The 24,740-nt window shown below is 34.7% G+C and overlaps 3 protein-coding genes across 3 annotated transcripts in view; 1 reads left to right on the top strand and 2 right to left on the bottom strand.

Annotated features, from left to right (window-relative positions):
- Nucleotides 1-270: 270 nt before the first annotated feature.
- On the bottom strand, nucleotides 271-1,496 carry LOC126853780 (ribosomal RNA processing protein 36 homolog). Its single transcript, XM_050599843.1, has 3 exons — nucleotides 1,216-1,496; nucleotides 594-1,104; nucleotides 271-514 (listed from the first exon to the last, which is right to left on the bottom strand). The coding sequence occupies exons 1-3, from the start codon at nucleotides 1,258-1,260 to the stop codon at nucleotides 375-377; spliced, it is 696 nt and encodes a 231-aa protein (XP_050455800.1). The 5' UTR covers nucleotides 1,261-1,496; the 3' UTR covers nucleotides 271-374.
- Nucleotides 1,497-1,597: 101 nt separating this feature from the next.
- LOC126853788 (DNA-directed RNA polymerases I, II, and III subunit RPABC3) overlaps nucleotides 1,598-24,740 on the top strand; it is a 50,811-nt gene continuing 27,668 nt past the window's right edge. The window contains exons 1-3 of the mRNA XM_050599857.1: nucleotides 1,598-1,744; nucleotides 3,020-3,210; nucleotides 21,708-21,791. Coding sequence (XP_050455814.1) covers nucleotides 3,138-3,210; nucleotides 21,708-21,791 — 157 coding nt within the window. The 5' untranslated portion in view covers nucleotides 1,598-1,744; nucleotides 3,020-3,137. The remainder of the gene's footprint in view (nucleotides 1,745-3,019; nucleotides 3,211-21,707; nucleotides 21,792-24,740) is intronic.
- LOC126853790 (uncharacterized) lies at nucleotides 22,248-24,076 on the bottom strand. The gene is made up of 3 exons (XM_050599861.1): nucleotides 23,809-24,076; nucleotides 23,182-23,379; nucleotides 22,248-22,594 (listed from the first exon to the last, which is right to left on the bottom strand). Exons 1-3 carry the CDS (start codon nucleotides 23,845-23,847, stop codon nucleotides 22,472-22,474), a joined length of 360 nt encoding a protein of 119 aa, XP_050455818.1. The 5' UTR covers nucleotides 23,848-24,076; the 3' UTR covers nucleotides 22,248-22,471.

The raw sequence follows: 24,740 nt of genomic DNA, 5'->3' as shown, positions 1-24,740 counted from the left end.
TTTTATATATGGATGTAAATATCGTGATTTTTTATACACTTTATGAAAAACCGTCAGTTAACAGTATCCCTATCATCGCAAAAGAAATAATTAACGCTGATAATTAATAAAAGTTTCTAGAAATCATTAAACACATTTAAAATTATATAGGAAAAGTTATAATAAAATAATATTCCATTCCGAAAATCAAGTAACGTTTTGAAAAATTAAGTTAAACAGGCGACTATCAATCAAGCGACATATTATACAATCATGTGTAAATTAATTAACTTTGCTTATGATTAAAACTTAAAAAAAAAACGCTTTATTTTATTATATACATTTTTCCTATCTTCTTTTACAACTGTAGCATATGCAAAATATACATATTTGTCTTATTCCATCTGGTAAGTTCTCAATTTTGTTCTGTCTTTGTGCTTATTTTTCTTCCGCAATCTCTGAATATGCTTCTTTAGTTTACCTTCGTTTTTCAATTCTTCATACTGAGAGACTAAATTCAAGATTTTCTGTTCAGCTGCAAGAAATAAATAAAATAAAATAAAAAACGATCATAAGATAAATAAGACCTATGTTAACCATGTATATTAACTTACATTTTTTCTTAAAGACAGGTTTCTCTCCTCGTTTAATCAATTCTAGCACTTCCTTCTTCTCTTCTCGCTTCTTCTGTTCTTTCTCTTTTCGCTTCTTTTCTTCCCTTAGCTGATTTTCAAATCTTTGAATGAGATATTTTATCTTTCTTTTAGTTTTTAAATCGGTAGCTTCTTTTAATTCATTTCTCAATGTTTCGAGATCATTCTCTCGTAACTCATTAATAAATGCATAAGAATGTTTGAAGGCTTTTTCATCAAATGTACCACATAAACTATCAAATCTAGGATCTCGGGCTATAATTTTTTTGACTGAAACTGATTCTATAAATCTGGAAACTGGTTTCTTAGCAGACATTTCCCGTGGCCTGTTCTTATTTTCCCGTTTAAATTCTGTCTTTTTCTTGCTTTTGTTTCCAAATATTGTTTGATTGTATATTTTAGTTCCCAATTTCTCCTTTAATTTGTGCAAATCCTCGAAACTCATATGTTTCAACTCTTCTCGTATTTGTTCCTAAAAATATATACAAATATTACATAAACATTTGTAGTAAAAAAAATGTTTAGTAAAAGTAACAGTGACAAAATCAAATTATATAAAAAAAAAAATAACAAAATATCTTACCCTATCTTTGTCCTCTGCAAGTAAAGATCCTTCATCATCGCTCATGTTGAATTTTATACAAAATTTTTAGGTTAAATTTAAAATTTATTGTATGTACAGTAGAATTCAGTACAACTTTGTAACTCAGATTTTTGCTTCTAATTCCCATCAATTTCTTGACACAAAATGAATGTATTTGGGCGTTGAAGAGAGAAAAGCAAAAATCCTGAAATTAAAAACAAAATAAAGATCGAGTGGTGTTAGCTCTATCAATAGACTATATTCATCTTGACCAATCGAGGCAAAGATTTTCCTTGTTCTGATTGGTCAATCAAAAGTTTCAAAACTTTCATAATGTTAAACCATAGACATACAAAATACGTAGATGTAACATCTGCCAGTGCAGAATCATGAGCGGGATAAATCGGAATGTAATTTATTTATTCAGTTCTTTTCGAGTAAGCTCTGTTCGACGCGCAATCGCATTCGCATGTTTGATAGCTTCGTTAACGCGTATGCGGTGAGAGCGTTGTCTGTTGCTACGATCAAGGTATTGGATAAACTTTTGTTAACAATATTTTTCCGTTTTCCAGCTTCATAATGTAAAAATTATTCAAGTTCTATTACACAGTTAATATTAAAAAAAAAAAAACGAAAATTTGTTATAGCAATAATGAAATAGCTCAATATTTCAGATATCATATCACAAGTTACCGACAAAGTATTGATTTTAAGATTTATAGTTTTACACGACATATAATATTTATTAAAATGATCCATAACTCGTAAAATAATATTATTAATCACATATATGTCCTATATATTAATTTCAACACGAAACATATTAATATAATTTTTTTCAAGAAATTCTTAATAATAATAAAACGATCGCTTAGCGATATACAATGAATGCCGAAAATATATTCGAGGATTGACAAGATAAACGTGCGAGTATTTCAATGCGGACATTTTCATTGCGCGCGTATTTATTCCGCATTGCGCAAGATTATGAAATATCTAATTTTACGCGATGCATAGGGTACATATGCACACATGCAAACAAATGTTATTATATCGAGATGCGATACGCCCTTTTACGACCAAACGTAAAAAAGTAATCGTCCGCGAATACGGATTATGAAGTATTGCGTAAAAACCCACGTCGCTCTATTGACGTTCTCGCGAGCATCAAGGCCATCCGAGTAATCGAATAAGCGTCGTTAATTCCTAATTGAATCGATCTGTAACTTTGCAATTATTTTTTCTCGTTCAATCAATCTCATTGTGTCTTCGATAAGCTTGCGAGCTCACTCTCGCGAGCTTCTTTCGTCTTTGAAATTACGTCGAAAACTGTATGTCGATATGACAAATTGCATGTCGCACTTATGTAATATATATTTGGCATATATATATATATATATATATATATATATATATATATATATATACACAAATGGGGATAAGAATAAATGGATGAATTTAAGCAAAGATTAAAATTATATCAAAGTTAAATCGGAGCATATACGTGTACAAAAATAAATGACGAAAAGAAATGTTACGAAATAATGTATTTCGTGAATTTGAATATTTTCGATCTTTGAAACCAATGATATTTTTTTGAAATGGTAAGCTTTGTAATATATAAGTTATAAATCTTATTATCTATTATAATATATTAGATACATTTGTAAAAATAAATATTAATAGCAAATAAAATAACATTATAGAATAATGATTCGTATATGTGTAGGCACGTACTTGTGCAGATTTGAATTTAGCGCGACCCTTTGCAGAGTCACTCATTAATCACGTGATTTGATTTTAGTTCGGACTTCAGACAGATTTTGAGACAGGTGTCGCTGAAAAAATAACCAGCCTTTCCCCCCGCCCCCGCTCCGCCAATCTTTCCAAGAGGAAAGTTTGGACTTTCTAGTGTTAGCAACATGGCGGGTGTGTTGTTCGAGGACATTTTCAACGTGAAAGACATCGATCCAGAAGGCAAAAAATTCGACAGGGGTGAGTCCGTATTCATGTTTATGTTATGACTCGTTCGAGGATCGCTTGCAGCACGCGCGCCATTTTCACCGCCAAAATGGCAGCGTTTTGCGAGTTGGTCGACCTTGCCGATAGCGCCGGCATAGACGAGCACATGGCATGACAGCTGATAATGAGTGCTTTCGACCTCCAGTCGACGAGACAAGCTCTGCTTCTCTGTGACGGCCGACGCGACAGCCACAACTTTGATCGATTAAAGCAAGTAATCGCGCCTTGTGTTCGATGCTGTCAATCGACACGAGCGAACCGGTGTTAATAGCGGATTATTCGAACGCGGAAACAGTAACGCCGAAATAAACAAACAATAATAAAATTAAATCGATTGTTTATCGAAAAATCGCAATTCTCAATTTTATTTTCTTGATATGAAAACATCAAAATACGTACGTATCATGTTATCGTTAACCTAACCTAACTTGTCCTCAAATGGCCATATGTAACATTGATTTGAACAGGATATTTGAGGTATATAGATTTTGTGAATTTATTTTCTCGGAATCTGTTAGAGTTTTGGATTGTATAAAGAGAGATTGAAACTTATAATTAATATGAGTTTCGATCTCAATTTTACAGACACGTGAAAGAGATGTATATTTTTTTTAATTATAGTTTTTTACTATTTTGAGAATTTTAATAACAATTGTAAAACAATACATTTATTTGTATATAAAAATCAATTTATTGATTGTATATTTTGTGGACACAGACTTTAAACAGATGCTGAATTAGCTCTCTCTCTCTCTCTCTCTCTCTCTCTCTCTTCTCTTTCTCTCTCTCCTCGCTCCGGAAAAATTTTCAAAAATCTGCATATACGCGACAAGTGTCAATATTTTGGCGGACGATCTTGCGGCCTCGATGCTCTCATGACCTTTTCCATTCTACGTTTTTGCTCGCTCGTGGACCACAAGAGAACGGAATTTGCAGAGCGACGTAGATCGAAGGAGTCGACCGTGACCGAATTCTCTGCCGGAATATATTGGATCTTCTCTGTGTACCACGCCCCTTTCAACCTTGCCGCACAAAGATTATCGACGTACGTACTAACGGGCGCTTTTTCTCTAATGGATATGTATTTAGTGTGACCCAGTGAGCCCGTAGAGAATACATTGATCGAAGTAAAATTTGTCCGATCCGCGGTACAAGATTCTATAAAATTCAAATACTCGTTTATCTAGAATATTTCGATATCTCGATTGGTAGTTTGGAAAGAAATGGTATCTCGTAAAAGAGAGAGACAGAGACGTACATCATTTTAAATAATATACGTATTGATTTTCAATAATCTCTATTACATTCTTCCTACAGATTCAACTTTTCTCCACCACCTATTGGTATTGTATAGATTTTTATTATGATAAAGAAATTTAATATTAACATTATGAGTGGACTTTTAATCTAAACAAATAAAAGAATGGCGAATTATCATTTTCAAAGTAGATAATCTAGAGAGAGAGAGGGGAAGAGAAAAATTATGAAATCTTCAGTTTTGCACCTAACGTAGCAATTATTTCTTTATTGAAAAGTACACATAATTCTCGTACAATCCCAAATATATCTCCCTCTTCTTCCTGTACATATCGAGGACAGAATTCAAAACACAATAAAAATCTTAGGGGATTCTTAATTATTTCCGATTTATTGTTAGAAAACTTAGATTGTCGGCACAACAAATCCAGTTTACGCGTATAATCAGGGTGCTCCTTTTGTACCTCCTCTCCCTTTCTCTCATTTTTCATCTCGCGATCGATAAATTACGTTATCACCGTATATGGTGTATATATCGATCAGCTCTCTTCTCCGCGTGCGATTGTGAATTTCGGACTCGATAAATTGGGTAGTGCCCATCGTTGGCTGACGAGCGAGCGTCGCAAAAACGAGAATGCCAGGGGAAAGGGCAGGGGGAGGGAGGAGAGTGGCGGGAATGGAGGAAGGGTGAGAAGGGAGTCTCTTCTCGCGCTCTCTATCTCCCTTTTGAAAGAGAGGGATGGAACCGGGTGCTCGCTTACGACCGGTCGATGCAGCAAGGATGCCCGCAGCCGCAGCAGCAGCGCCGAGTAACACGGCATCGCGTAATATGACGCGTTTGTGTTGCTGGGTTAGGGAGGTTGGGGGGAGGCGGCAGGGAGCAGGGTGGTGGACGGTGGTGCGCGCGCGGACAGAGAGCTGTGGAGCAGCCGGGACGTGCGAGGCATCCTGGTGGGGATTGACACGGTCAAGGTCAGCCTCGGTTCTAAGGTCGCGGGGGGATGTCATCTCAGAAGGGAGCGCCTGGATATATGCCCCGTCTCTCTCTCTCTCTCTCTCTCTCTCTCTCTCTCTCTGTCTCGTTCTCGCTCGCTCCCTCTCTCTTCTCCAACTCTTTCTCCCTCTTTATCTACCTATATATATCCACCTCGTTTTGTTCACGGCCTAGCTTTCGGATCGAGTCGTAAAGCGAGGACGTTCTCCGTTTTTCTCTTTCCGCCTCTCCCTCTCCTTCCTTTTCTCTTTTATTCATTTCGCGTATGTGCGTGGACTCGTCCATCCGCCGACTGACGTGGAAGAAGCATCTTTATTTCTTTATCTCTCGCGAGCTTTCCTCGCCGGCTTTGTCGATGCGAGGACACGCGCGAAATTCCATTTTGCATTTGTAAAGGCAAGAAATAAGCTGTAAACGCCTGTTTGCGATTTTTGTCTTTCATCTTGAAAAAAAGTATCGTTTTAACGTTATCACATAAATAAATCACACACAAATATTACTTAAAAGAAGTTACAATAATTTTGCATTATTTTAATTAGCATTGTTAATCGAATATTATTTCAAGCAGCTCGCAATAATACTCGACGAAATATGATCCTTTTTTCTGCTTTAAGTATATAAAATTTATAATTACTCGATCAAAAGATATAAGAAAGAGAAAGGACCGCATTTACATTTTACATCTCGCGGCTATAACAAGTTTGCGTAATAGGCACTAGGGAGAGATACGTGTTGGTTTTTAAATTTTATTGTCCAGGGGAGGAGTCCACGTGAATCCCAAAGTGTAATCAAGTCCTTGGCCGAACGTTTGTCCTTTTTCGCTCGAATTTTGCCTTCATGTGATCGTTAGAGCAAAGTTGGGTCGCTCAGAGAGATTCTCACATATATTTATACCAGTCGGACTTGTCTCATCTAATTTTTATAATTGGCACATGAATAAACGACGACGATTAATCATCTCGCTCGGAATATTTTATAGAGATCTGCCAAACGAAATTGAATAATCATTGAACGCGATTAAAAATTTGCAGTAATTCAGATTATTTTCAAAATGTATTTATAAAGTCTGAGAATTAATTATGCGAATTCTAATTGTTAAATGGATAAAGAGCAAACGCAACATGTTATAAGCCACAACGTTTATTACGAATTGGATTTTTGTATCAAATCATCTTTTCTGTTTTGATAGTCAACGTAGAATAATTTGCTTGCAAAGTTCAAGCAAATTGTTGGCAGGCGATAATAATTTTCGCGTCCTCTCCAAGAAACGTTTTACTCCCGGCGTATGTTTCTCGACGTTATTTTTAGATTGAGAAATTCGTCACATGTACACATACAACGCAATGCGCAACCGAATTCTAACGAACGATTACAAAGATTGCATTTTTAAAGTTTAAATATTACTAGAAGTGTCAAATTTTTAAAAATCTTTATTAATGACTCGAAAAAAAAAAACTATTATTTTGTAATATATTTATTTATTTAATTCTTAATCGACAAGGAGAGACTTTCTTTATTTGTCCATTACATTATTAAAGCTAATATAAAGTATTAGCAAACGCGGACGGGTGTCTAAAAAGATAGTCAAGATGTTTAATTGTGTCATACATTTTATCCTGTTTCTGCACGTTACTTATACGTTTATATTTGCCGACGGCGCAATTGCTAATAATTGCGCAATGAGAGAACTGTCATATCGGCGCAAATATTAATTTTCAGTATGCGTTGGCTGTTTTATGAAATATGCACTTATTAATCTCGTGTTATTATATTATCGTTGATAAGCCCGGTGCACGATGAAAGAAGTATTTTTGTAAAAAATGGTGTCGAGTATAAAAAAAGTAGGACAGTTTTATGAAAAATAAAAAAAAAAGAACGAGGATCTATAGACTAACTAACGAAGCGATAAAATTCGAATGAGATTTGACAAAGTTAGTATCAACGAAAAAAATAGACACCGCTTTAAGCGGAAGAACCTTTTATTTTTTTCATGGCTGAATTAGTGTAAACTACATTTTTAATTATTAATATATTAATATATATTAATATATAATATTATATATTATATATATTATATATTAATAAAATATAATATTAATAAAAATTAATAAAAATAATATTATATATTAATAAAATATAATATATAAAATATTAATATATTAATATATTAATAATTAAATAAATTATATATTTATAACTGCGATCTTTGACATGAGCGCGTACACTGTGTTGTGTACATACAATGCAACAATAGTATAATACATTCAGCATAACTTGCTAACTTATATAAAATTTGTATGCAAGCGAGTGCGCAAAGTAATAGTCATTTTGAATAGAATATAGATTCAAATTAACTATACAGATTCATGTATCTCAGATCTCTATTAACATAATATTTTTAATAATATAATTCTCATCTCATATAATAATATATAACGTATATAATTTCTCATATATATCGCGATCTGATACCTATATTCAATTTGAGAGAGCTTTCAAATCGACCAGGCTTTCCAAATACATATATATTATTAGAGCCTTATATTAATACTAAAGATAAAATATCGTCTCCCTCTCTCTCTCTTTCTCTCGATATTCTCATGGTTGGAGATATCAAAGTATCACAATAACAATTATGTAGACAATGTAGACATCTTGAAATTCATTTCGAGGGGGTACTCGAAGTCGGCGGGAACGACGAGCTCGGCGATTTAACCGCGCATCTAATAGTTTCTTTAACGATCCAATTAAATGTAAGTGCCGCTAAATAATTACCGGCTGAATGTCTGCCGTATCGCAGCCTGATGTGGAGCTTACCGTAATATATGTATAATAAAATGCATATAGGAATTATCTCTAGAGAATCACAATGCACATTTTCCGGGCGCTTATGAAGCTTCATCGTCCCAGCATCATTTTTGTCGTTACACCTTACATTAATTTTTTGCATAAAGCGATTAATAATAGCTGGCTATCGCTATTTAATATGTTTTACACAAGTCTACTTTCTTAGTTATTCGCATCTTATTGAAATATAAATGTGTCAAGAAAATTGCGCCATTTCTCTCATTTCTCTTCGCCGCGAGTGCGATTTAAATATCGATGAGAAGATACACGAGTGCTCGCGTAATTCGCATACGTGCTTGCCGTTTGTTCCGCATTCGTTCGCATTCCTGGCTCCTTTTCTCCTTGTCCCAGGGATGACGTAAGTGGGTCAGGGTGACGGGAAAAGGAGGAAAGGAACGAGGCTGTATGCGCCGAAGACGAAGACCCGATTCCTCCGCGTTTATTCGGCGGTTAGTTGTCAATGTCGTTTATCAGATTAAAGGGATATAATGCTTCTCATTGTTCGTCTCGGGTCTTTCCCGTCTCCCTTATTTACCTGCATCTTACGTAATCGACAACCTTCTTTTCGAATATGTACGAATATGTCTTAGGTATGAATGATAAATTATATTTCTTGAGAAATGTAGAATGAATTTTTTCTCGGTAAAAAAAAATCATTTGTTTTTATAACACTTCAAATATTATTATAATGATTAAACTTTAAATTAAATTTCTGTCGAAATGAAGGCGTCAAGTTGAGCAAGTCATTATTTTTGCTTCAAATGTTTAATTCGTGAAGAACATTTCGTTTACAGTGCTTATAAATATTAATGTATTATAATATAATAATAAATTTTGACATTTCCGCTAATGGAATGTAAAAGTTGTAGCTTCTCGTCGTATTAAAGGTATGTAAATAGAGAAAGGTGACAAGGTGGCAAATAAGCCATGTAATGTCATATGACAGCAAAGGGCTAACGCGAATTGTCATTCAGAACGGGACTCTTTGGAACGGTATGACTTATTGATCGAGATGCTTATGCTTGTACTTTTATATAACTTTGCGCGCGCGCGCGCGCGCGATCGGCTTAACGAGATCGGACTCGATGGCGAGACGAATCGATGCCGTTATCGAAGTAACGGCATGAAACGAGGCAGTAACCATATGGAGATTAGCGGGACGTTTATGCGCAATAAAATGCAACGTGTGACGCGGCGAGAGTCATGGGATCGTTATTACGCTAACAATAAGAGATTACGCTATTATTCCAAAATCCGAATCAATCACTTGCATACCTAAATAATACAGATATCTATTATCATTGTAACACCCGATATAAATAGATGAAATTCCGCGTTTATTCGATGAGCGATACACATTATATCTAAACGATATCGAGAAATATTTTCGGACTTATGACAAATGTTTTTCGAGCCAAAATCTTTATGTTTATTCGTTTCGTTCGATTATTGAAATTTTTTATAAAGTGTATTGGAGAAAAATCTATAAAAGAGATCTTGCGTCACGTGACGGAGGGTAGATTCCGCGGCCAGGATCTCCGCAGCATCGTCGCGATCGCGTCAGGCGAACCAATTTTTTTTTTTTTTCCACTATACACAGCAACGGCGTGAAGCGAACGGTGGGTGAGAAGGCGAATACGCGAGATGCCGCGATTGGCCGCACCGGCACGGCTCGACCAATCGGCGGGCACGGCTGCGAACATAGCGCGCGCATAGCCGGCACCGCGGTACGAGTCTCGTCGTCGTCGTCAGTGTCGAGGTAACGCGCGCGAATCGCCGAGAAAAAGTGAACCGATAAATACGTACGTTATACATATTGTATAAACGGTACAATACGGTAAATCGGGATAGCGAACGCTTCTCTCACAGCTATCGACGAAAGGAGGAAGCGCGATACGCGCGCGGCTGTTCGGATAACGACATGGATACGGAGCAAGATTCGGCGAGCGAGCGCAATAAGGCAGATAAAGAGCGTCAAGTTCGCGCGACAATAGCGAGGGAGAGAGCGCTAGTCGAGCGCGCGCGGTGGAGGACGCTCCGCGAATCGGTGAGTAGAACGGCGTAGAGGATTGGAGCGGTGAAGGGGTAGGGTAGCCGGCTGCCTTCAGTTTGGCGTTCGGTGTTGCTAGGCGCGAGGGCCACTGTCAGTGCCAAGGCAGCAGCCGGCAACCTTCTCTCGATCGCGAGTCGAAGCTTTCCTCCCTTTCTCGCTCCAAATCCGCCGAATACCGTCTATTATCCTTCGCGACTTTCTTTCTCTCTCTCTCTCTCTCTCCTCTCTCTCTCTAACGTTATCTTCCATTACCATCTTCGTTTCTCTAGTCTTGCATTTTCGAGAATGTTCCCCGCGTGCGTAATCGAACGGCGCGGCGCCTGGTCGCCAAATTCAACCGGCACTGCTCCTCCGATTCGTACTCGGTCGCGTCTGCGTGCGTGTGTGCGTGCGAAAAAGAACAGAGCGTGTGGAGAGAATCACGGGATGCCTTGCGGCGGATATACGACGCGCCTCTCATCCATCAACCATCTTCACGATAGTCTCCGATTAACATAGGTATCGTGAGTATTACATATTATGTATATATATATATTTTTTTTTATTTATTTATTTATTTTATTGGTCTGTTCAAATTCAATACGGTTTCTTTTTTCTTCCGCATCAGTACCGATTGTCTGTGTGCACATTGGTATATTATTCTGTATAATTATATCATCAAAATTTATTTCAATTTTTCTAATGCTTTTTTATATGCCCTCAAAATTGATTCTGAAAATTATTTCATGTACGAGAGCACTTTCTGTTTAATTTTTAACTATATGATACTATATTTAATAATATGAAACAATGACTTGTATAGAGTTATATATAACGTTAATAAAAAGATATTCTGTATTAATTTTACACATATTTGCATTTATCATGAGTCAGACATTAAGAATGTAAAAATAGTAAAAAGCGACGAAGTATACTCATTATTAGTGACATGATGAAATATGGAGTATGTCAAGTTATGATGGATTTGATAATACATAGCATGTGGCGGCATTCAACACTTTGTATACAAGATTAAATTAAAATAAATAAGGTGAATAATTAAAATAATAAATAAATATAAAATGAGTTTCTTTTTCATAAAGTTTCTGTTTTGCAAGTAATAGCGAATAATATTTATACAAAATTAGAACGGAAGATCATATATAAATGAGAATAAATTTTCTCAAAATAAATGTTAATGGGCAAACCTGTATTTTAGAAGAATTTTATATCTGACGATTTTGGTAACGATATTTCTCGATAGATGAAGAGCTCGAATGCCACGTTCTTTTGAGTCATAAATACGCTGAATAGGCGGAGCTACGCAGTTATGTGAATAGAACATCATGATACGCAGATTGGATATGGTCTTAAAAAGAGTCGAATCTTATAGTAACGAAAATAATCAATAGCTTGAGACTTTATTTTTATTTCAATAAATTATAGCCGAACATTCGATATTATTTCGTAATTTTGAAATAAAATATATAAATATCTCGCGTAATTTAAATGATATTTATATATATATATATATTTATTTCCAGTCACGGAATAATACTAATTATTTTCACAATGTGAGAGTTATTACACTATTAAATATGATAAAAATTTTGTATGACGTATAATTTAAGTAGTGCGAATACGTTTGTCTGATTATTTCTCTTTGAAGAAGCAATGTGGAGCAATAACTGGGACGCTTCTTCAAAGTTTGAGGATTACGAAACTGATACGGACTATCGGTAAAGGTTGTTGTTTTTGTTACGTGACATACACAGATCGCGGTTGTGACGATCGTAGTCGAACGAGAATGTTTTCTTCCTTATTTGCGTTTCTGAGTCACACGCGTGTCTGCCGGTTATATCTATTCACGCGATCCGCCGACTCGCACTTGACATTATTTATACGGACATAACACCCAACGAAAAATGCCACAGTTTCTTTGCGTTGTAGATAATTCCGAAATGATGAATATCTTTGTAAAAAAGAATTATTCAATACTCTTGTAATTGTACTATATAATTACTTATGATTTTTATTTCATTATACATATAATGTTATACATTTTTTTTTGCAAAGCACATACACATCAGAATTTTGCATTGCTCTTTTTTTTTTTTTTAAGTTGCTTTCACATAATTTAATTCCAGATTTATTTAGCATTATATGTGTTGCGTCTCATATATAGCGCAGAATTAGGAAGAAGGATAATTTATTTATGCAAATTTTTAATTTCAAATACGTATCGTTCTAAAACGTAATAATTTTCAATACAACTAATTTATATGTTATCCTTTGCAATCTAAACTACAAATAGTTGATTATATATTTACTTATATTTATCAATTCAATATTCCAATCGAATAGAATCAATCTATACAAATACCATACAAATAAATAAATTATTTATTATTACCGATCAAAGAAAAGAAAATTATCTTATATTTCTATTTTGCTTAATTCTATTTCTACGATCGAAATTTGCCAGAGAATTGTGAGAAGCTGATAGAGGCTTGAAGAAAATTTGAATATTTTGAATTTTATACGCGATTAAATCCCGCGTCTACCGTAAATTCTCTGCGGCTCGCAAACAATGTATTGATTAACGATGCGCGATTTCTACGGATGCCAATCAGGTGGTCGGGCTCGTTCATCTCGCAAGGGGTATGTATGTCGATAACAGAATATCAGCGAACGTACGCTTAACAGTCCCGCTGCGCCTATCTTTTACAGACTCCGAGGAAGGTGGAAGGTCGCCGATTGAATCGCGATCGTCGCGCATCTCTTTTCGAGACTCAAAGTTACGAGGATCAAAGGAAATCCTCTTTCCGAACTCTTTTCATTTAACTCTTTTAAATTAAAACAATATATATGTATATATACCAACAATATATCAAATATATAATAGCAGTAATTTTGTTATACGTACAAGTGTGAGAGATATATATTGAAAAAATTACGCGCGTGTGTGAATATAATTTTGCACAACGCCTTCCTGCTTTAAGATATTAGCGAATGAACGAGCTTTTAGTCGACGAAACTTACGTGACATCACACATTCTAAATTAGTAGGATTCGTAATACATATGATCCTCTCTCAAACTATCGAGAAATAAAATTAAGAAATTTATAGAAAAAAATATGTCACATATTTCTTTTGATAATTTTCTCACAGCACTTGATAAAAATGAATTCTTGTGAAACTCTTATTTATAGCGTGCAATTGTTGTAAATTCTTGATTATTAATTTTTTTTTTAGAGCGGCTATTCATAAACTGTAGCTTACGTTAGTAACATTAATTCTTGTATAATTATATCGGTGGACAAAGCGAGGTAGGTAAATGTACCGTCGCGAATGATTCTGCTTGCTTAGATCCTCTGAAAGGACCGAGCTAAACCTTGTACCATGGAGACATGACATAATCGAGCATCGTTTTAGCTACATTTTTTCTCTATACGTGGTATGATTCGAAAGACCGGTCCCCACCGTGTCCGAGATCGTTCCCTCGGGCGGTCGACCTTGAGACCAGCTGACAAACCGAGGAAGACGAAAGAGGAGGAGGAGGAGGAAGAGAATTGCGCAACGCTTCGAAATATCGTGATTTTAAGAACGAGCATCGAGATTCTCTCGGATCATCTCTTTGTCCTCGATAAAAAAATAAATACTATGTTGATCCTCCTAACGTATTACGTGTCGAACTATAAGAAACGCAAATTCTCATCTTATCATCTTTTAATATCTATTTTCTGTCATTAATTGAATATATGGTCAAAAATATTTGATCAGAAAATTGAAATAATTTTAACTTGGAAAGTTAACTAGAACAGATTCTCTATAAATTTATTTCTCTATAAAATTTTTGCTAAAAGTCAACTTTTCGACTTTTAACTAAAATTTAATGAAATTCCATTATTTGCAAGAATTATTTAATTATTATTATTTATAAATTATTATTGTGATTAATAAATGTATAAATAATATATATTTCTTATTTTTTATTTCATATAATTTTTGACGGATTAAGTATATTGATTATTTTGTACGAATACTTGGTCACGATATTATTGCGTGACACGCCGTTCTCTCGTAATTCTGCGCATTTTACATTTGTTTTGATAAATTTTTAAAGCGGCATCTACTTTGACATTCCTCGCGTTTTTCGTCGCCCAAGTCATTGATATTCTCGTCAAGACTTTTTTTCCGAATCGTTCATGTGCGATAAACAATGTCTTATCAACGATCATCAAACGAAAAATCCATCCTCATGATACAACGAATGACTGAAGACTCGGTTTTTCTCAAAGGAATTGCCTGCGGTATTTTACGACTCGACAGACGTATAATTCTTCTTTACCAAAAAGGCACGTGCGACTGGGTCACGAGGCCGATCGTAAATTTTCATTTCGCGAAGAGCAAGTCACTTTGTAGAATAAAATCGCAAGTATTTTTGTCATTGTATTTTCAAACATAATTATAGTGCAATTTATTCGATCATTCTACTATTTGATTCTAAAAATTTATAAATAATCACGTTATCTTGATGTACGATTAATGAATTTAAATACTGTATTTATATGAAAATTTGGGAAGTGCAAAGAGAAATTACGATATTACTTGACAATGAAATGAAAGATCATCAAAAAGTTATAAATCAATTTTCTAGAGGCAAGAGGTATTTAGTACATAATAAATTAAGTAAACTAATATGCTCATTACCTACGAAAGAACCGAAGCGCTCCGTGCTGTTTTCTCGAATGCAATAATATACAGTAAGAATTCTTATAATACGGGAAACAATTATATAATCGAAATGGCGGTAGACAAGAGTCATTCATACTACTAACGGATTAGCAAAGAAACAACGATGTAGTTTTACTCGTTGCAGAAAACGAAGTGAGAGAGAGAGAGAGAGAGAGAGAGAGGGAAGGGGAGAGAAACAAAGAGGCAGACCACAGCCATAGTTTGAAAGTGGCAGTAAAAAAGACGGAGAGCGGCAACGGAGAGAGCGAGTGGTGGGATTACGGAGAGGGAGAAGAGGAGGAAGTGGACGGGAAAGGGAGTGACGAGAGAGGGTGGAAAGAGCGTCATGTTCGCCCTCTGACGCTCTTTTGAAGGTCAAGGTTTTCCACCCCTCGCTAGTTGAGAGGGAGAGCGAATGAGTGGAGGGAGTAGAGGAGGGAGGGGTAGGGCGGAAATAGAGGGAGAATGACGAGAGAGACGGAGAGAACTATGATAAACAGTGTGAGTGAGAGGGTGGCTTAGTCGCGAGGGGAATGAAGAGAGAAAAGTTGTAGGGAATATACATATACGTGGGTGGTCGAACGAGGGTGGACTATAGGACAACGGAGGGGGGAGAGAAGGACTGTAGGGGGGTGGGTAGTGAGAGCCTGGTGCCCAGTATTTATAGCGCTTGCGAACCGGTCGATAACGGATAGCGATACTGCGCAGTTGGGAAACCCCCGCATCGAAGCCGCCAGCCCACGCATGTCAACCCCTCTTTCCTGCTCCCTCACTGTTCCTGCCAACCCCTTTCGCTTTAAGCTCGGTCCTTCCTCCCCTCGCCCGCCTATCCGTCCCTTTCTCTTTTTGTCTCTTTATTAGCAGCTTAAATTTAATTTTTGCCTCGACGCGGAACGTAAACGTTTTAATTATCTATATTGTGTCGTCTACCTTCTATATATGATTCTGCTTTCAAGACTCTTTATCGTAATTTTATTTACGTCTTTGTTAATTTCAATTATATTTATATGTGCTGTATCTTTTTTAATGTATATTGTTTAATGAAGACAGGCTTTAAGTGGTTTATTGAAATGTATGTGTTTTTGATCAACTTTATTTTTCGGCAATTCGTGAATTCTTTACTCAATTTCTTCTTGCAAAAATGTCAAATTTTGAAAGATAAATAAGAAAAAGCGATAGATGATCTTTACATCTTACTCTTTCATTTCCTTTTTTCTATTCGTACTTTGTCTTTGTTCAATATCTGAAAATATTTTTCCTTGAATGTATTTAGACTAATGTGTGCACTTGTAGATAGAATCCTGAAATATTAAATAAACCCGTAATGGTTTCTTTTTAAGTAATTTCTCTCTCTTTTTCTCTCGGAACAGGGATATTTTTTTCTTAAATCAAAGCGATGAGATAAAACTGTGTATATACATATGTAAAAGCGTATACTTCGGCCGTGTAAGACGCTTAAAAACAATATTTTCTCAACGCAAACAACGTCGAACGTGGTCGATAACGACTTTATCGCGTACCTTTAAAAAAATTTTCGCGATTAATGCATCGGATATTAACGTCAAACTCGGGTGAACTGTAATAGCATACGTGTCGTATGTCAAACGGCGAATTTATTGTCTTTAAAGTACTATAATGCAAAAACTCTAATGACTTTCTTTCCACACTCTTTCGATCTACTTTTTTTGAATAATTTACGGGCGCACTCATATAATGATCACATTGCTTGCTCTGTCAGTCCTAAGTATAGCAGCCTTAAGTGTATTTTCGATGCAATTCATGGAGCGCTTTGTTAGAAAATGACCGAATGGCGTGGCAAAGGCTTAAATTAAAACTGCGATCGATTATTTAGAACAAAAACTGCTAATAATGATCCGGGTTGACTCATCGTTCGCGCGCGCGCGCGCGATGGTTCTGCTCCTCATCATATATTTATAAACGTCTTTATAATTTTAGCACAATTGAAAAACTATGGGATACAAAAAAAATGTGCGAAAAATAAATTATAGAAATAATTTTGTTTCTCCATTTTTTAAAACGTAAATAAATTTTTATTTGCCCCTTACATGGTCGGAAAATAATTTTCTGTTTATTTATTGCAAAGAAGCAATTTTACTTTGGATTATTACTAATGTAATAAATTGATAGATGAAATTACTTGAGAAATCAATACATTATCAGAAATATGTGTACATGTGATTTATTTACATATACATTTTTAATTTAATCTAAGTTTTAAATCTATGATTTTAAGTAATAGTTTCAAAGATTTTCAGATATTTTTTTTAAATATTTGACGCGTTAAAAGTAATAATTATTTTCATCGTAATATCATGAAACGCGATCTCTTTTTTATTAAATAGCATTAATATGCCGCAAGACATTAGCGTGCCGTGAAACGTAATGCGTATGTGATTAAATTTGGAAAATAATAAGCGTTACACACTACACGATATTTTTTACTCGGTTCGCCTATGGCTGAAAATAACTTCTCTGTCTTCGCTCATCTCGATTGACGGCGCTGATTTTATCAAGAAAATGCCAAGAATATCTCAGATGCGCGTTCTTTCAAAGTAATAAGGCACGAAGAAAGTTATAGAGGTAACGCGATATGAAAAAAAAAAATCCAATAAAAATTGTTGGCGCGTTTGTTTAAAAAAAAAAAAAATGTAAGCCATAATTTTGCTTCTTTATGTAAAATGAACTTTTCATAGAGGAAAACGTGGTTTATTGATAGAAAGATATAAAATTCTATGATACTAAAAGAAGTGAAGAGAGAAAAAAATGTTTAAATTTAAAAAGCGACATTTAATGTCAACGATATCGCCGATTGGAACTCTAATCGCGTTTTTATGCAAACGCTCTATACAACGAACTGGAAAATTTAATGATAAAAAGAATGGAACATGTAAAAAAAATAGAATAGTAAACTCAAGCAAGGTAACCACAGACGAGAGCGAGAACAGGATAAAATCCTCTCGCTGTTGTAAGCGGAAAGGGGTGAGGGGGAGATAAGATAGGAGGGCAAGAGTGGGAAAAAGGATTCGTAGTAGGCGGAGTATTATGTCGGCGATGGTAGTAGTATGGGGGTAAGTGCATTGCCATCCCTTTCGCCCTGCGCTAGGATATATCGCGGGGATGACCGACTATACCCTCTCTCTCTCTCTCTCTCTCTGTCTCTGTCTCTCTCTATTCGCTTCGAATGACGACGGAAAAGTAGGGGTAGGCCCGTTTCGTTACGACAGAGATAGCGAGTAGTTTGGAAAGATGAACACTGGTTGCATCTCGACAGACTACAATTTTGCCAGAGTGTAAAGATTATCATATATATTATCCCTTTTTTCTTTTTTGAGAGTGAAGGGGATATTGAAGCTGGTATATAAAGTCGGCGAGTCAATATTTTGATGTTATGAAATAATAATATTCTAGCGTTCTGGATCTACTTTCCATATATCCTGCAATGACTAAATTGAAATTCGAAAGATTAAATCGATTTCTCTTGTATTGCGCGACCGGAAAAAGGACCGTCCACGAATCTCTTTCTATAGTACAATTCTCCGATAATAGTATCTGATATAGATAAATCTACGACAATTTTTAAATATTTAATACATATGTTTAATTGATTCGTGCGATTTTCACTAAAGTATACGGACATGCAAATAAAGTTTTATAAGCTTTTAACGTCAATTAATATTGATTTACGTATATAATCTGATTTCGATAATTTTTTTCCATTTATATGCAAATTGTCGGCGTAAAAAAACTCGCTTCTAATGTCTCTCTCATTGTTATCGTGATGCAACAATATGATTATCGCATCCATCTGATATGAGAAGTATGGAGAATGAACGGAGGTGTTGGTGAACCGCGAGAGGGAGGTTACAACCTCCTCCACTCTCTCGATGAAGCAAGCATACGGGGGGTGGCACAAGCCGCTCGGAGGGCGATCGTCCTTCCCCGAGGAGAGGGGAAGCAGTTCGTTGGAAAATTTACGCCGGCAATGGATGGACCGTAAAGGTCGCCGTTGCTGATGTTTCTCCTCTTAGGCGCCACTATCGTCGGTTTGCTCTCTCCTCTGTAAAGATTGCCAGCTGAGAGCAACGTCAGCAACGAGAGTAGATCGTAGTGCTTATCGTTGCTCGGCTCAGAGTTAGCTACGCGTTTTTCCATCGTCATAGACTTTTCTAGAGAAAGAGAGAGAGAGAGAGAGAGATGGCTTTTTCAATGGCGAAGTATTTATAGTAGTGAAATTTATAGAATGAAACGAACGAAGAAAGAGAGAAATATATTAAAAACGGGAAAAGATGAAAGAGAAGGGGATAAGTCGTAAAGATGAGAGGGAGAGAAGATGAGCGAAACAAAGAGGGCGAAATCAGCTGGGGAGAAATATGGAATGCGCGGGCGGAAAGAAAGGAGGTGCGAGCGAACGTCGCTAGTGCATACACTCTTCCGTCCTCCCGAGACTTTGGGATCCCTAGATCGGCGAGCGATGGAAAGCGGATTACTCGCGTGAGTAGCTCTGGAAATAATTTCTCGTGACAACGATAATTCTCGGTAAATGAAGATGCACGCCCCGCGCTTATACATCGCGTATTCTTCAAATGAAAATACGATCGCAATCTTTTGCAGGATTCGGCAACAGATGATTTCTGTATATTGATAATTGTGAAGTGGAAGATCTCTCTCAAAATTGATATTTTTTTTTTTTAAATCTTATCAAAAATAAAATGTGCGCTGTAATAAAAAAAATTAAAATATAAAACACGCGAAAGATAAGAGTTTAGTGAAATTAATGAAAATACTAAATCGAAAGAAATAAATTTTAGAAAATATATTTTTATATTTGGGAAAAATTAAATTTACATGAAATATTGTATTATTGCATATCGTAATTGGATCAGTTTTTTTTTCGGAGCACGATATACTTGGGTAGAAAATTATACAAAGTTAATAAAGTTTATATTATAAAATGTGTTATTTATATTAGACAACATTAAAATATGAAATCTATTCGCGCGGCACAAGTGTATTTCTCCTCTCGATCGCTCTCTCAGCGACTTTGATTTACGTATTGATAATTCGCTTTACAATCGCTCGAGATCACTCATATCGCGTCGAACGATATCGATATTAGATTATCGCAAGAAATATCGCACACATTGACGAAATTAATATCGAATCTAAACTTTGGATTATCTAAGGATATCGAGGTTCATCGGAAGTACGTTTCGTGATCCAATTATTTGCGTTGCAAACAGAAAGAATTGATTGCTGAAAAAGAATGCACTTCTCATGTACATAAAGAACATTTCACTTTACGCTGTTTAAGTAAATATAAAAGTTCCATCATAATATATGCTTTTTCCAGGTCTCGAATTCCATTTTTTGAACAAAATAATGTTGTTTAAAGTGCAATGTTATTTAAAGCGTGTTAAGATATTTACGTGAAGCTAATTGTAGGTTAATAATCATGTAAACTATCATCAATCTAAAAAGATTCATTTTGCAAATAACAAGCGGGAAAAAAATATATAATGCATTTGTTCCGTACATAACGAATTTCGATTGGATTTGCATGTGCGATACAGAAGAATGTTGCAGTCGCGAGTGTATCATACAACACATGCGTTCTTATCCTCCTATTGACATTCTTATCTAATCTAATGCGATACATCGGCAATTTTTTTAATACATAGTGTATTTCTGTTCCAAATTTTGCAATTTCTCAATTTTTTATTTTTTTTTTTTTATCGTATATCGTGGTTCACCTTCAAATATCCTTTTTTTCTTTCGTATGTTTTCACATAATTTTCATTTTAGCATAGTTTTCACTTTAACATAAATGTCAGTATTTTTTATTAACGAAAACGTGGAAGGAAAGAAATGCAAAATTTACACGCGACGTATATTTTATATATATATATATATATATATATATATATATATATATGTGTAGAAAAAAAATTACGAAATTTCTGTACAATGATTTATATTAAAATGTCATCGATACAATTGTCAATTTATTAATTTTATTTAATTTACCTTAATCACATAATTGTTTTAATACGATATTTTTTGCATACACTGTGTGTAAACACTTGTGGATAAATACTTTTGGATTTGTACCCACGCTTATACGCGATCTTAGTCGACAACTCCCTTGTAGCATCAGAAAAATTCTTTATCGAGTCCGGAATTAACTCGACACTATTATCGCTCGAACAAGAAATGATATGGCAATAGGTGACTCCGAGTCTAACTGCTTTTTCGTCTCGAGCGAATATCAAAAGCGCTTGATGGCCGACACAAGTTGATAAGAGAGAAAAAGAGAGACATTCGATTTGGCATTATTACAGATAAAAGGTGTGAGTATATTTACGTGTACATGTTTGCCGATAATATTGTAAATTAAAAGCACGTTTAGCCATTGGTGACGTCAGTCATCGTTGCGTCTTTGAGCGAAAATAAATTTTCTCTCTCGATGATTCCTCCGTACGAATTTATGACTCATCTCGATAGTGTCGTATAATCAATCGTCCAATTATAACAGTGCATCATATCGCCCATTTTTTACGATGTGCTCTTTTTATGGTTTTCAGTGAGCAGACTCCACTGCGAATCCGAGTCCTTCAAGATGGATCTTATTTTGGACATCAACAGTTGGTTATATCCTATGGATTTAGGTGAGTCTTCCATTCCATACAAGTTTTTGTTACATAAACTAATTATCATTTGAACGATTATTACGACATTATTTTTAATAGTCATGCTACATATTGATCATGTTTATATTTTCTCCGCGCTTTTAATTTCGCAACTTTTCCATTTTTAATTATCATCGCATTGCTTATCCTTAATTATTTTTTTATTTTTTTGTTGTGAAAATTTGCCGAATAATAAATTTTACACTTAACAAGAAGGATAAATAAACAAATAAATAATTGTCAAACTAACTGCTTCCGGCTACTCGAGCGATCGATATAAAAACATCGCGTTACATGTTGCAATATTGCTCTCTATACTTGCGATAACAAAATATCTGATTATATTATTAAATATGATATATTATTAAATATATGTGATGTAATTGCGAGAAAGGGTACTGAAATTTTTCGAGAAAAAATTGCTTTTTGCAATTTTGTAAAAGAATTTATTTTCAAGATGAAGTAATAAACGTCGTTCTTACGTATCTTACAACTATAACATGTACAAAGTATTTATTCAGTATTATGAATAAATAAAATCTAACAACTATTTAAGTGTCAGAGATTATGTATAGCACATATAATAGTCCCATCCGTTTCTGTTACGGTGTACATTATTATAATATCTAAAACTATATATTTTTGCTTGGAAATATCCGTCAAGGAAATAGAAAAAGATACACCGCAGTATCGTTTCTCCCTTTTGTATTGCGAATGTGCGTAAGGTTGTAATTTCCGATCTGGCCGTCTGTGTCATTTGTTCTCCACTTTTTCACATTTCCCTGAAACATGAAAGCCAATCTCTCGATTTCTCATTTTATTTTTAATATTTTAATGAAAAGTATATTATAAAAATAATTTGCTTCACAAGCTTGAAAAGACTTTATACAAGATTCGAAAAATGACAATCGAATAAATTATAAAATCAATTACGCATATCCTACTATTATGGTCGGTGTTAAGGCATTTTTGTGAAATATAAAATGATATCACGAATTGGATCTGAAAATCATTGTTGATAAAATTGATAGAATTCTCCTTGCTAAGAGAGAAAAAACTCCGTGATATAATATTCATTTATCAAAAAGAATTTAAAAAATAATATTTTACGTGACTTTTGTGTGTGATGAATTTTTTTTGTGATTTAATTTCTTTGCCATTGAAGTTATTCTACTTATGAAACTGTATATAATGTGTATTTTTATTACATTTAGCAAATAAGGTAACAACAAAGTATAAACTTTATAGAATTGACTTAATTTATCGCAAATTTTTCAAAACTTTTGACTAATTTAAATTTTGGCACGGTGAATTTCTTTTTCCGCGTATATCATTGCTGCTAAATTTCTAAAGTTTAAAAAGTAATTGCCTTGTTCGACTTTTCTCGATAATCGAGGGTGCATCCTCGTGATTCATATTCGCATTGCAAACGCGATTGCAATTTGGCGTTTATATGCGGATGTAATCTTCTAAAATGCACTTGGCAATCGTGAGCGGCAATAATACTCGACTTTTCTCCCACGTTTCCAGAACTTCGCTTCCGGTCTCTTTCTTGAATGTTGAAATTCTGTTTTTTATAATATCATAGAAAAATTTTTAAATAATCGCCCTTTTTGAATAAATTTGGAGTTGATTTTTTTCTTATAGACGAAATATATGTTCTATAGAGTACCAAATGCCAGTAAGTTTTTGAGTTTCAAGTGATCGAAAGTATAAAGGACTTTAAATATTACAGATTTTGGTATTTGAATACGATTAAATATTATTTATTGTAACAAAGTTTTTTTGCATACATATTACGAAAGCGATGACTATTATATATAGTTAGATTCTCTTTTATCAATACAGGAAATTTTTCAAGCAAATATTGCGACAATTGAGACAATTGATTCAAATTGATCTTTCTCTTATATCACGTGAAAGCAAAAGCATTCTGCAAATTTTTGGCAAAAGATGAATGTAGAATTCATTTCTCTTACTATTCATCACTTTTTACTTTTGCAATACTTTCGTCGCTAATGTGAATCTTCCACATTTATCTTCTGTCTGCGACAAAATTGCGATGCGCGGCGCACTAAAAGTCGGTGAGGTTTGCGACGATATATGTTTTACGTGCATAAGACAGCAAATGCGTTGGCCAAGGTTAAGTAAAGGTTGCAGCGGCAAGACGTCTCCCTATATGTATGAAGAACATGGTTGATTTTCAAGCATTTCGCGATAGCTGTTTTTTCTCTGAAAAGATTATACAAGTAAAATTGTTAGAATCCAAAGTTCTATCGTTATGATTATTTTATAAATTTTGAAGAATAGAAATAATATTTATATTACATTTACATTTTAATATTTTTATATATTTTATATATAATAATAATTTATAATATTTCTATTTATATGTATATTACAAATTACATATATTTTTTATCTATTTCTAGTCTTTTTAGGTTTTTTATTTTATTTAAAAGAATTATTTTTAATTTAATTTTATTTAAAAGAAACTTGGACACTATACGTGTATATCTTGAATAGAAAAATAAAATGATCATTTTTCTTTCTTGAATATAAATTTACAATCATGTAATATGTAAAATATGATAGTGATATTAAACATTCCCTTTTTCTTCTTCAATTCACCCTTGTGCTGATTCCTTTTGTCCTTCGAAAAATGGTTTTTAGAGTCTTTTTTTTTTTTAACCCACCATCTTTTCGCTCTTTCGGTTTGTATCAAAAACACGATGACGTGCGATTTATTGTCGGGTTAGCCATCTTGCTTTACCGAACACGTTGCGTCTCGCCGGAGAATAGCGCGATTAATGCTGCCTCGTCTCTGAACTTCACCAATGGGAACTCAAGCTGACCGAGACCGACTTTGAGTCTCGTGTCTTGGCTCCGCCTCTGGATTACCGATGCGTCTGCGGCGATTGGTGAAGT

The sequence above is a fragment of the Cataglyphis hispanica genome, chromosome 12 (genome assembly GCF_021464435.1).
Source record: "Cataglyphis hispanica isolate Lineage 1 chromosome 12, ULB_Chis1_1.0, whole genome shotgun sequence".
In the NCBI taxonomy this organism is placed as follows: domain Eukaryota; kingdom Metazoa; phylum Arthropoda; class Insecta; order Hymenoptera; family Formicidae; genus Cataglyphis; species Cataglyphis hispanica.
Note: the sequence above shows the minus strand (reverse complement) of the source record. Positions and strands in the feature narration are given on the sequence as shown.